The sequence below is a fragment of the Salmo trutta genome, chromosome 5 (genome assembly GCF_901001165.1).
Source record: "Salmo trutta chromosome 5, fSalTru1.1, whole genome shotgun sequence".
NCBI classification, from domain to species: domain Eukaryota; kingdom Metazoa; phylum Chordata; class Actinopteri; order Salmoniformes; family Salmonidae; genus Salmo; species Salmo trutta.
The window spans coordinates 7298535-7311620 of NC_042961.1; the positions used below are offsets into that span (position 1 = coordinate 7298535).

Genomic DNA, 13086 nt, shown 5'->3' on the forward strand with positions numbered 1-13086 from the left:
GGTTAGGGGATTGGGCCAGTAACCTAAAGGTTGTTTGATCGAACCTCCGAGCTGACAAGGTAAAAATCTGTCGTTCTGCCCCTGAACAAGGCAGTTAACCCACTGTTCCTATACCGTCATTGATTTACATTTACGTAATTTAGCAGACGCTCTTATCCAGAGCGACTTACAAATTGTAAATACGAATTTGTTCTTAACTGACTTGCCTAGTTAGATAAAAAGAAATAACATCAGAGCACCTAAACTCTATGGCGTGTTTAGTGCGGTTGGGGACACATTCCTCTTTTTGAAGTATTTGACAGGGAGGGAAAACGTTGAAAATGCTTAATTTATGCCGCGTTCACGTGCTAGTCTGAACTAGGAAACTCGGAAATATCCGACTTGCTAACTGGTTTGAACGCGGCACCTGTACAAATAACTACAACAGTTAGCAAGTCGGAAATTTCCGATTTTCTTAGTTCCGACTAGCACGTGAACGAGGCATAAATCCAAGTGAATCTGCGACCGAGATGAGCCTTCGGTCGCTGTTTGAGGAGAACCTTGTAAAATGTGGTTAGTTTAGCCAAGTCAATATCCTTATTAATTTTCAAATACCGTCCTAAATTCCATGGACACTTATGATTAAATCTGAAAAAGAAGCATAGCGCTTTGCAGTCAGCATATTGTCGATGCGTATATACATATTTAATTTAACACGAGAAAGATTGATTTCGTCCAAATGAAGTCTCTTTTCTCAGATGCCTCTCTCTCTTTCCATGTGTCCCCTTTTCCCCATGCAACTATGCTCGCATGTAATCCGCTACAATAGCTGTCAAATCAAGGCCGGATTGACAGCCCCTGACAAATAACTGATTGATTGCGGTGGAGCAGAATTGACAGTTGACGGAAGGGTGGAGAAGGGCGGTGTATATTATAAACTACTGAAAACATGTGACATTCTCATCCCTCCATCACTGCATTGGTCTGTTCCTGTCAACGCTTGTCTGAATCCAGTTGAAGTGGTTGATCTTCTGGTTGTGGGATATAATTCACATTGGAAAATGTATGTGTAGACTAAGATACAGGCTTGTGTTAAGATTCAATAGGCCAAAAGTGCCAAAAACAATGCTTATTAGTGCATTAGTCATTAGAAAACAAATGTAATAACGATTTAATGTATTTTTATTAGTACATTTACCTTCTCCTAAATATAATGTAGCTTATGTCTTCCAGTAATAACCATTACCACATCGCCAACCAATTCATTTGCCAAATACCTTCACTTGCGTCTATATACAGTACTTTTTCAGACGCTGAAAAATCAAAACAAGCCTTGCCCTGTCCTGCCTCGATGATGGTGAGAGCGCGCACAACAACCCAACTATTCCTCCCTATCTCCTCCCCCGCGCTGTAAAAATAGAGGAGAACGTCACATCCCCTTGACCCTCCAATCACCTCAGGGTCCCATTTGATTGGAAGGCGGCAAAGGCTTTAATCTCGGACTAATTCAGATGCTTTTGAAGTGAGCATTTCTACCAGTTCGTACTTTGGGAGTATAGTGAGCGGACCTGCTGGGAGACACAGAACGCGCTATGCCTATGATGCAAGACGCAGCCTCGGATCCGCGATAACATCGCACTCACTCTCCTGTATCTTCTTCCTGCTTACCAGCCGCACCTTCTTATTTTCCTCTCACTATACGGATTATTACACGCAATACCACCACTTTTTTTTCTCTCCTGATTTTTTTGAGAGAGGTTGTAATTGCTTTTCGCCGTTCTTGATGAATCTGATAAATGCATTACCGACTAATTTCGTGATAATTAGGACATGATCACATCGCCCTCGGTGTCTGCGCTGAGCAATAGTAATACTCATCTAGTCTGGGAGAGCATCGACTCTCGGAATAACATCAACAAGCCTTTTCTTCACTCCGTTCCCCCGTCGGACCATCTACGGCAAGCTAAGCGAGTCCCCATCAAGGTTTTGAGAATGCTTACTGCACGATCAGGACACATTTTGCACCCAGAGTATCTTCAACCGTTACCATCTACCCCGATTAGCCCCATTGAGGTAAGATTAAAAAAACTGCTGAATGAATAAGTAAAAGTTGAATGTTTTTGTTGTTTTGTAATCATTACGAATAGAAACGGTTATCCCGGAATGTACCACAGGAAACAGCATATAATTAACAATGTAATATATCGAAGTGTAGAAGTGGGCTATTCTATTATAGAGATCATTGGTAAAATACATGTTTTATAAATGTAGGAAATGTTCTCTTAGAGCTCGGCTATTCTCTCGCGTAAAAGCTGCGCATTGCGCACTACTCTTTTATTTGGGGGTGGCGGCGGAGAAGGGCTCGGACATTCCGTTGCTGGATGCATTTCGACCAAAAGTCCTCTATTGTTTGAGACTGTTTTTATATATTTTTTCACTATTCAATTTGTAAATATCGGTCCTGTTGTTTTCTCTACAGCTAGATGCCAAGAAGAGTCCGTTGGCACTGCTGGCGCAGACATGCTCTCAAATCGGTAAACCGGACCCCCCTCCCTCTTCCAAACTCTCCTCAGTTACATCAAATGGATCTAGTGACAAGGAATCCAAATCCGGTCCATTAAAAATGAGCGACATCGGTGTGGATGACAAATCTAGCTTCAAACCGTATTCGAAACCGTCCGATAAGAAGGACTCGTCCTCGGGCGTTTCGAGTGGAGAGAAGACTGGTTTCCGAGTACCGAGCGCCACCTGTCAGCCGTTCACGCCACGGACAGGCAGCCCCAACTCCAGCACTTCTGCCTCTCCCATGCCGTCTGAGGGGAAGTGTGGAGACAGGGAGGACAAGAAAGATTCAGATTGTAATAAAAATGGCACAACGGATGGATCTGGAACCACTAACAGCCACAGCAGAATAAGTGTGAGTTGCGGTGGAATTAACGTGGAGGTGAACCAGCACCAGGAGACGCCCGGGTCCAAAGCCCCTTCTTCGGAATCGTCCTCCATAACCTCCGTTTCCTCAGCTTCTGGACTGGGGTCAGGACTTGTAGCCCCAGTCTCTCCTTACAAACCTGGTCAGACAGTTTTTCCCCTGCCGCCTGCTGGCATGCACTACCCCGGGAGTTTAGGGGCCTACGCAGGTTATCCCCAACACTACCTCCCCCACGGCGGCAGCCTGGTTAACGCACAGCTGGCCAGCATGGGCTGCAGTAAGGCCGGATCCAGCCCGCTGGCTGGGGCCTCTCCACCCTCCATCATGTCAGCCAGCCTGTGTAGAGACCCTTACTGCTTAAGTTACCATTGTGCCAGCCACTTAGCGGGCGCTGCCAGTGCCTCACAGCAGTGCCACGACAACGCAATGAAATCCGGGTACCACCACATGTACCCGACACACCTTTTGCACGGCATGCACTCCTCTCCGCAGTCGTTCAGTGGACACCCTTTGTACCCCTATGGTTTCATGCTCCCCAACGACCCCCTTCCTCACGTCTGTAACTGGGTGTCGGCGAACGGACCCTGCGACAAGCGTTTCTCCTCTTCCGAGGAGCTGCTGATTCACCTGCGGACGCATACCGCCTTCACCGGGGCGGAAAAGTTGATATCGGGTTACCCTAGTTCCTCATCTTTAGCTAGTGCTGCAGCTGCAGCTATGGCGTGCCACATGCACATGCCGCAGTCAGGAGGCCCCGGAAGCCCCGGGACACTGACCCTGAGGAGTCCGCATCACGCGCTGGGACTAAGCAGCCGTTACCATCCGTACTCCAAGAGCCCTCTGCCTACCGGAGCCCCTGTTCCCGTCCCCGCAGCTACCGGGCCATACTACTCCCCATATGCCCTGTACGGCCAGAGACTCACCACAGCATCGGCACTGGGATACCAGTGAAACACACTTCACTTTTGAAAAGTTTATAATTATAAAATGCAAATATAAAGACTTTTATATCAATGCTCCACCTATGGACAGGATCCGTGGACTGTATTTATTTATGTCGACTGAAAGCGGACAATAATGGCTACAAATGGAAGATATTTGAAAGACTCGAAGTGCATTATGTTTAAACTGAACTCTATAGGTAAAATGAAAACACACATGGTAGAATACTAATAAAATAGAGGTTTTCATTTCGATGTTCATTTGAAATTGCTATGATTGTATTGTTCTTATTTAATGTTTCATTGAAAAGAAAATAATTGACATGCATGTTTGTTTCTTAAAATCCCAAATTGTCCACTTTAAAATTGCCGTTATTTTTCAGGTGTATACCATGGGAAGAGAATTGGTATTTTTTTGTATGTATTCTGGAAAAATAAGAAAGGATTTTGTTCCATATTTCCGTGTGCCTCCTTTTATGATAACAACAAGACTTACATTTTTAACATGCTATTTCATTAAACAGTTTCTGGTTTCTTTATGATTTAAATTGACATAATGAGATGTGCTGATCTGGGAAGTTAATCTTATTAACTGGTTGCCTATACAACAAACTGGAACGTTATTTACAGGGTAGGCTGTGTTTTTTAAAAATGTTCACTTTAAAGTGCACTTTCTTTCTACTACATCTCTATAGAGTTTAATGTGTTTTTTTTTTAGCATGATCCATTGTTTTAAACTAAATAATTTGAATTCTTGAAAGTTGAAACACTAGGCTATTTTAAAACTAAACACACAACTTTGAAATCGAATGCAACTAAGATTGGACATTATTTCAACAATAATGTATAGCTAGCTGAACGTCATGATTGAGTGTGTGAGCGTGCTGTTTGCCAGTGTGTCTGCATATTCTAAAACGGGATACATCCATCAAAGCATGTTAATAATTGTTGATTGACGTTGAGTTTTGACATTATTGCTGTAGTGATTGGATTTAGAAGGTCATTTCCAAATAAGTATCGTTGGCTAAATAGAGTTTTCAATATTTGGTGATATAGAAAAATGTCTCTTGACATTGCCTGGTTAATAGTGATCCCCTCGAGCAACAAACAGAGAACGCCTCCTTTTGGAATGCGTTATCATGGTATTTGTTGATTTAAATTTAATTTACAATATATTGTCTCAATATTCACGAGTCATTGAAGATATATTAATTATGAATATAGAGTATCCTACTAAAAACAGATACGGCAAAACTCTATAAGGGAATAATGCTGTATAGGATTACATAAGGAACATTGCGCATACCTGATTTTAGAATGTCTCTATAATCTCTTTCCACTTTGGCCCCACTTCAGTATAGTTGGTTGAAAATAACTGATGATTTTAGAGACATCCCGCTGGGTGCAGACATCAATTTAACGTCTATTCCACATTGGTCAATGTCATTTCATTGAAATCAAATCACATTTTATTGGTCCAACAGTGCTGTAATATCTAACAATTCACAACAATACACACAAATCTAAAGGAAAATAATGGAATTAAGAAATCTATAAATAATGACGTGGAAACAACGTTGTTTAAACCAGCTTGTGCCCAGTAGTGTAACACTGGTGTGTGATTCAGACATTTGTAGCAGACCATTTCAAAATGCCATGATCTAGCCTATAGTTTAAACAAAGGATTATCACACAAACTTTTAAATATACATCCGTCTATACTCAGCTTTTTAATTACAGTAGAGGCCTAACTAGCCTAATTTATATATATAAAAAAAGTGTTGTTGGCTGATTCATTCCTTAGATCAAACAGGGTTGAAGTTTCGTGCACATTCTTGTTTCATATTGAAATTCATCAACAGCTGGCCTATAGGCTTAACTCTTCGCTGCTCTGTATACTGCCCTTTGCTATGTTAAATAAGGCCACACAATATTAAATTGCATGGTTACAGACACACCATATTAGTTCAGTAATTAATCATGCCTTTATTGCATTCAGCCGAGAAAAAATGGTTGCCACATTTTTTAAAAGAAATACATAGGCAAGACTATAGTTAGGCCTATTGCTTTTCACAGAATATTTCACACCAAATCTACAAAATGGCTGCGAAACGGGCCAATCCCCGAGATAACAATACCATTTTACGATCAAGAAATAGGCTATATTACTCAAATACCAATAGCTAATGGGTTAACCTTACAAGTCCAAAAGATTCATTCATGTTTTTAATTGCATAATTGGGAAACTTTGAATTGAAACATAGTGGAACTCAATCATTTAGCCTACTATAGTTCTGCTAGGTGCCATTGGTGTCAAACATCAACAGGATAATAGTAGGGTCCCACTGGACACACACTGGTTGAATCAACATTGTTTCCACGTCATGTCATTTCAATTAAATGATGTTCAACCAACATGGAATAGGCCTTGAATTAACATCTGTGCTCAGTGGGGTGAATTCAGAAAACGTGGGACACCTTTTGAGTTTCATACTTATGTAACTCTTTAGACTTCTATTCAACATATTAGCCCAACACATGATACATTTCTGAAACCCTCAAGATGTTTCCTAATCACACAAAATTGAATCAAATTGCCAATGGGCTAGAATTAGGCCTATCCCAGTTTATCTAACCTGCTGTCCCAGTTTCCAAAATGTGCACTGAAAATATGGTTGTGGCTCAGTGTACACAAATGGGTGTGTCATGCCTTCTGTGAATATGATATCAACATTTGTCCTTTTTGGGTGATTAGGAAACATCTTGAGGATTTCAGAAATATATAATGTGTTGGGCTAATATGCTGGATAGATGTTGAAAAATGGGTTACAGAAGACAGAAATGCAAAACGTGTCCCACTAATTCTGAATTCACCATTTATTTTAGAAGTGTAATTGTTTTAATTGAATTAAATATACAGTAGCCTATAGCTTAAGGTCTTGTGCCAGCCTTATTTATCAAACACAAATATGTTGTGTCTGAATATTTAGTTGACAGGCCTTTAAATCTTTTCTTCCTGTTCTTAGCTGTCAGTGAAGCTAGCTGAAAATAGCTTCAAGCTAAAGCCAGACATTCTCCTCTATACAGGCACAAACTGGTGGAGGCACAATGTCCCATTTCCTTAATTCTGTGTGAAAGACGAGATGTCACACAGTGGACGGGTCTGAAGTGACAGGCTAGAATAGAGCGCAACAGCCCTATAACGGAGCACTGCCACACATCGATCTATCTCATCTGTCCGTCAAACGCCCAAGTGTTTCCACTTTGCATCTATAACTCATGAAATTACTATACTCTGGAACTGTTCTTGAATATGAATGAATGAATGAGTTATTTGTAAATGACTTTGACCTCTGAATGATAGCGACACTCATCCACCCTGTCGTTGGTTATTTAGCTGAATACCGTCTCAGAGAGATCGCTCTTGTCTTGGTCCACCAGCAGCTATAGTCAAAACCAACTTCTCTGTTTGTTAATGTGTGTGTGTACATGTGTGGGTTCATTTGTGTGTGTGTGTACACATGCGTGTATAAGTGTGTGTGTGTGTGTGTGTGTGTTGGTCTGGAGGCCCACACACATTCTAAACTGATGTAATGACGGTGAAAGGGAGCGATTTCCATTTTTACCCACATCATGGTGGCTGTGTGTGGAGGTCCCAGATGGAAGGCAATTTATCATGTGCCCCTCCCTTGGCCTGTCACTGGGGGAACAGGCAGGCACATGTGTGCATGAATTACTAGCACTACCCCCTTCCACTTGCTCACAGTGGGGAGAAGCCAACAAGCAGAGGAGAAAAAGGACTTAGCTACAGTATTAGTGCTTCATGCCAGTAGTACATTCACTCTGTATTGTACTAAGGCATAAAACTGTCTGGAAGGACTATGAGATTGTAGGGAGGGAGAGAACAGTCGGATTATAGCACAGGGAGGATATTGTTAGACTATATTGTAATATTTCTTTACCTTAAAAATATGAAAGGCGATTAATAATCCATGGTTTTGTGTTGGCAAAACCACTCACACCGTTGTCTAAATGTGCATTAAAGTTTTTAACAGAACAATCTGAAAATGTGAATTGATTGTTGTAAGTGGGAGGTTGTTTTGGTGACAGTCAGACAGAGCCACGTCAAAAAAACACAGGTCACAGAGGAAGAGGTTAAGTGAGGTTCATTCCCTAAACTGTCCCAGTAAACATTAACTGGCTGGGGTCAAGGACAAGGCTTTTACAAGGGAGCACAGCCCTAACAGAGCAGGATCACTGTCTCATCTGTTAGCACAGCATGGTGAGAATGGAGAGCCTTTGCTGTTGATCTTTGATGTGTCTGCATATCTATCGACTATCTATTGCCTATCTATCACCTACCTATCGCCCATCTAGCGCTTGTCTATCACCTATCTATCGCCTATCTATTCTGGTTTATGTAACAGACCGTGTATTTAACCTGGCTGGTTGAATGAGATACCACAATGGATAGTATTAGCCCACCGAGCCAAAGCCTCTAAGAGCTAACACAAGTCATCAGGTCTCGGCCAGACACGGTTACTCATCACACAAGCACAGTTCAGCGAACCGTTTCTGCTACCCTTTGTCTTCTGAGATCCGTGGTTTTAAAAGAACAGGAGACATTTTAGTGTTCGGACTTATCAGTGATACCATACCATCTTTCATCTACCCACAATGCACTGGTGCAGGAAATCTGGCAGGCAGGACATTTGGCCTTGGGGAACCCAGGACATGAGTCACACACCTCACCCCGTAGTCAACCCTCTCTCCTGAATTACCCTCCACCTCTAAAGCTGTCATTAGTGGGTGTGTGACACAATATAAAGACACACCATTGTCTGCCATGGCAAGTCTATAGTTTGGGCAACAGCTGTGTCAATACGGGGGAAGCAGCTATAATGTTCTAGCCCCATTCCAGACATAAGTCAAAGAGCAATTATTCTCCTTTATGAGTGTGGTCTCTTTTAGGAGGGTAAGATGATAATTAAAGGCCTTTCCTTGGAAAAACAGTAGGCTCACCCTACAACCATGATTATTATGCTGCTGTTTTGTTAGGTTTAAGATTGCATGGTTATGCTTGATGCATTTTGTGTTTTGGGCTTCATTTTGTGTTTGGGACAAGCACCACAGTTGTGTTTTAATGTCAAACAAACATCTCATAACATTAGCTACTTATGGACAACCATGTAATATTATGGCCATGGTTAGATGGTTGGTCCTGTAGTCTAGCTTCAACATGGGTAGAATAGGTCAAAATAGTGACATTTAAACGTTTTAGCTGTATGTCATCTGAGCTGACACAGTATTAGTTATGCAGTATATATACAAAAGTATTTGGACACCCCTTCAAATTAGTGGATTCGGCTATTTCAGCCACACCTGTTGCTGACAGGTACATAGTAATAATCACAGTAGTTGTCGAGGGTCAGCACCTCAGGAGTAAATGTCAGTTGGCTTTTCATAGCCGATCATTGAGAGTATCTCTACCGCTCCTGCTGTCTCTAGAGAGTTGAGAATCTTCATAGACAAACATTGGCAGTAGAATGACCTTACTGAAGAGCTCAGTGACTTTCAACGTGGCACCGTCACAGGATGCCACCTTTCCAACAAGTCAGTTCGTAAAATGTATGCCCTGCTAGAGCTGCCTCAGTCAACTGTAAGTGCTGTTATTGTGAAGTGGAAATGTCTAGGAGCAACAACGGCTCAGCAGCGAAGTGGTAGGCCACACAACTCACAGAACGTGAACTCCGAGTGCTGAAGCGCGTAGCATAGCGTACAAAAATCGTCAGTCCTCAGTTGCAACACTCACTACCGAGTTCCAGACTGCCTCTGGAAGCAACGTCAGCACAATAACTGTTTGTCGAGAGCTTCATGACATGTGTTTCCATGGTCGAGCAGCCGCACACCAGCTTAAGATCACCATGCGCAATGCCAAGCGTCGGCTGGAGTGGTGTAAAGTTCACCGTCATTAGACTCTGGTGCAGTGGAAACGCGTTTTCTGGAATGATGAATCACCCTTCACTATCTGGCATTCCGACCGATGAATCTGGGTTTGGCGAATGCCAGGAGAACGCTACCTGCTCGAATGCATAGTGCCAACTTTAAAGTTTGGTGGAGGAGGAATAATGGTCTGGGGCTGTTTTTCATGGCTCAGGCTAGGCCCCTTAGTTCCAGTGAAGAGAAATCTTAACGCTACAGCATACAATGACATTCTACACGATTTTGTGCTTCCAACATTGTGGCAACAGTTTCGGGAAGGCCCATTCCTGTTTCAGCATGACAATGGCCCTGTGCACAAAGTGAGGTCCATACTGAAATGGTTTGTTGAGATCGGTGTGGAAGAACTTGACTGGCATACACAGAGCCCTGACCTCAACCCCATTGAACCCCTTTGGGATGAATTTGAACGCTGACTGTGAGCCAGGCCTAATCACACAACATCAGTGCCCAACCTCACTAATGCTCTTGTGGCTGAATGGAAGCAAGTCCGGCAGCAATGTTCCAACATCTAGTAAAAAGCCTTACCAAAAGAGTGGAGGCTGTTATAGCAGCAAAAGGGGACCAAGTCCATATTAATGCCCATAATTTTGGAATGAGATGTTTAACAAGCAGATGTCCTCATACTGTTGGTCACGTAGTGGATGTAATTTACGGCGAGGCTCCAACATGGCATGTACCTGTGTATTCTCATACCTTCACAGTGTAGTATAACACACGCAGGCCCTTGTACTAAAGGGTGTCACGCTAAAACCATCCTCTCACAGACACAGTGATTTATGACTGCAGGCAGAGTGCCGTTGAGATAGATATCCACAGCTTCTGTGATTGTAGTAATGAAGCCATAAAGGGCACAGCATGAAATGAAGCAGGGCTCCGGACTGCATCAAGCAAATTACATTATCACCCAGCGCTAACTGAATGTAACTAATCCCCCAGAAGATAGAAATCAACATCGTCAATGGTCACACGTCATATTCATGAGCGCTAAAGCACCCCGTTCTGACAAGCTGATCTTAGAATGCAGATCTCCCAACTGAGAACCGTAATGTAGACCATTTCACCCTCTAAACAGACTGAGCCGAGAATCCATGCAGGAATCCCTCCTCCACAAGCATGCAGACACACAGCCTTCAAATGTGATTTCCTCTCCTCATTGATTCACAAATGTAAAGTGCTCTCTCATCCAGGTAATATGTGAAAGTGGGATGGCATCATCAAAGCTTTCCATTTACGCCACTCAAAAAACTCCCAACTCACGTGACGTGACACCTCGTGCTTTAGAAGGCCTAACTGAGGTTATTGGCGTCCGCTTTGGGATCTACACTATATCGTCAATATGCGACTGTTTCACTTCACAGATAATTATGCCCATAATAATAATGCACATTTTCCTGTTTCTGACTAACAATATTTTATGAAAATCAGAGCCGGTTCTAGCCTTTTGGGGGTCCTAAGCAAAACATTTTAGTGGGCCCCCTCTTGACAGCAAAGATGACATTTTAAGTTTTTAAGTTCATTTCCTGCAATTCTACACATTTTGATGCAATTTTAAATCCATTATTTTTTTTGCAGTTCTACACATTTTGCCATGGGGTGGAGAGAAAATGTGTACATTTTAAAGCATAATTCAGGCAATAAAGCCCTGAATTATGCCATGTTATTGATATCTGAGTGAGAGTGACTAACAAAATCAATGGGGGCCCCCTGGAGGTTAGGGCCCCTGCGATATCTATGGTATTCTGCCATGATAGCTGGATAGACTAATTCACCAATCAAAAAGTCTAAGCTGACATGGTTAATTGAGTGACTGTCAGTGATGACATAACAAGAGAAAAATTGCTGACGTCTTTTTCTCTTCATTCTTCCATATCAATGAGGACCAAGGATGTGTTGTTGGGCTTTGATTCCATGATATCATCTAGATCAAATCAAATTTTATTTGTCACCTGCACCGAATACAACAAGTGTAGACCTTACCGTGAAATGCTTACTTACAAGTCCTTAACCAACAATGCAGTTCAAGAAATAGAGTTAAGAAAGTAACACAATAAAATAACAATGAGGCTATAAACGGGGGGTACTGGTACCGAGTCAATGTGCAGGGGTACAGGTTAGTCGAGGTAATTTGTATATGTAGGTAGGGGTAAAGTGACTATGCATAGATAATAAACAGCAAGTATCAGCAGTGTAAATGTAAATAGTCCGGGTGGCCATTTGATTAATTGTTAAGCAGTCTTATGGCTTGGGGGTAGAAGCTGTTAAGGAGCTTTTTGGACCTAGACTTGGCACTCCGGTACTGCTTGCCGTGCGGTAGCAGAGAGAACAGTCTATGACTTGGGTGACTGGAGTCTTTGACAAGTATTTGGGCCTTCCTCTGACACCACCTAGTATATCCTGCCTTCCAGGACCTATAGGAGCTTGGCCCCAGTGATGTACAGGGCCATACGCACTACCCTCTGTAGCGTCTTACCATCTGATGCCGAGCAGTTGCCATACCAGGCGGTGATGCAACCGGTCAGGATGCTCTCGGTGGTGCAGCTGTAGAATTTTTTGAGGATCTGGGGACCAATGCCAAATCTTGAGGGGGAAAATGTGTTGTCGTGCCCTCTTCACGACTGTCTTGGTGTATTTGGACCATAATAGTTTGTTTGTGATGTGGACAACAAGGAACTTGAAACTCTCGACCCGCTCCACTATAGCCCCATCGATGTGATTAGGAGCTTTCGGCCCTCCTTTTCCTGTAGTCCGCAATCAGCTCTTATGTCTTGCTCACGTTGAGGGAGAGGTTGTTGTCCTGGTACCACACTGTCAGGTCTCTGACCTCCTTCCAATAGGATGTCTCATCGTTGTCGGTGATCAGGCCTACTACTGTTGTGTCGTCAGCAAACTTAATGATGGTTTTGGATTCATTTTTGGACACGCAGTCGTGGATGAACAGGGAGTACAGGAGGGCACCAAGCACACACCCCTGAGAGGCCCCAGTGTTGAGGATCAGTGTGGCAGACGTGTTGTTACCTACCCTTACCACCTGGGGGCGGCCCATCAGGAAGTCCAGGATCCAGTTGCAGAGGGAGGTGTTTAGTCACAGGGTCCTCAATGATGAGCTTTGTGGGCACTATGGTGTTGAACGCTGAGCTGTAGTCTAGGGTTTCCGGGATGATGGTGTTGATGTGAGCCATGACCAGCCTTTCAAAGCACTACCGACATGGTGGTAGTAATTTAGGCAGGTTACCT

General features: G+C 43.0%; 1 protein-coding gene across 1 annotated transcript; it reads left to right on the top strand.

Moving 5' to 3' along the window:
* Window positions 1–1498: 1498 nt before the first annotated feature.
* Window positions 1499–4541, top strand: LOC115193578 (zinc finger protein 503). Its single transcript, XM_029752360.1, has 2 exons — window positions 1499–2052; window positions 2459–4541. The coding sequence occupies exons 1-2, from the start codon at window positions 1810–1812 to the stop codon at window positions 3857–3859; spliced, it is 1644 nt and encodes a 547-aa protein (XP_029608220.1). The 5' UTR covers window positions 1499–1809; the 3' UTR covers window positions 3860–4541.
* The last annotated feature ends 8545 nt before the right edge of the window (window positions 4542–13086 follow it).

Excerpts from the sequence above, each read along its gene's own strand:
- LOC115193578 (XM_029752360.1), top strand. The coding sequence starts at position 1,810 with ATGATCACATCGCCCTCGGTGTCTGCGCTGAGCAATAGTAATACTCAT. Across the intron at positions 2,053-2,458 it reads CCCCGATTAGCCCCATTGAG|CTAGATGCCAAGAAGAGTCC; the intron begins GTAAGATTAAAA and ends TTTTCTCTACAG.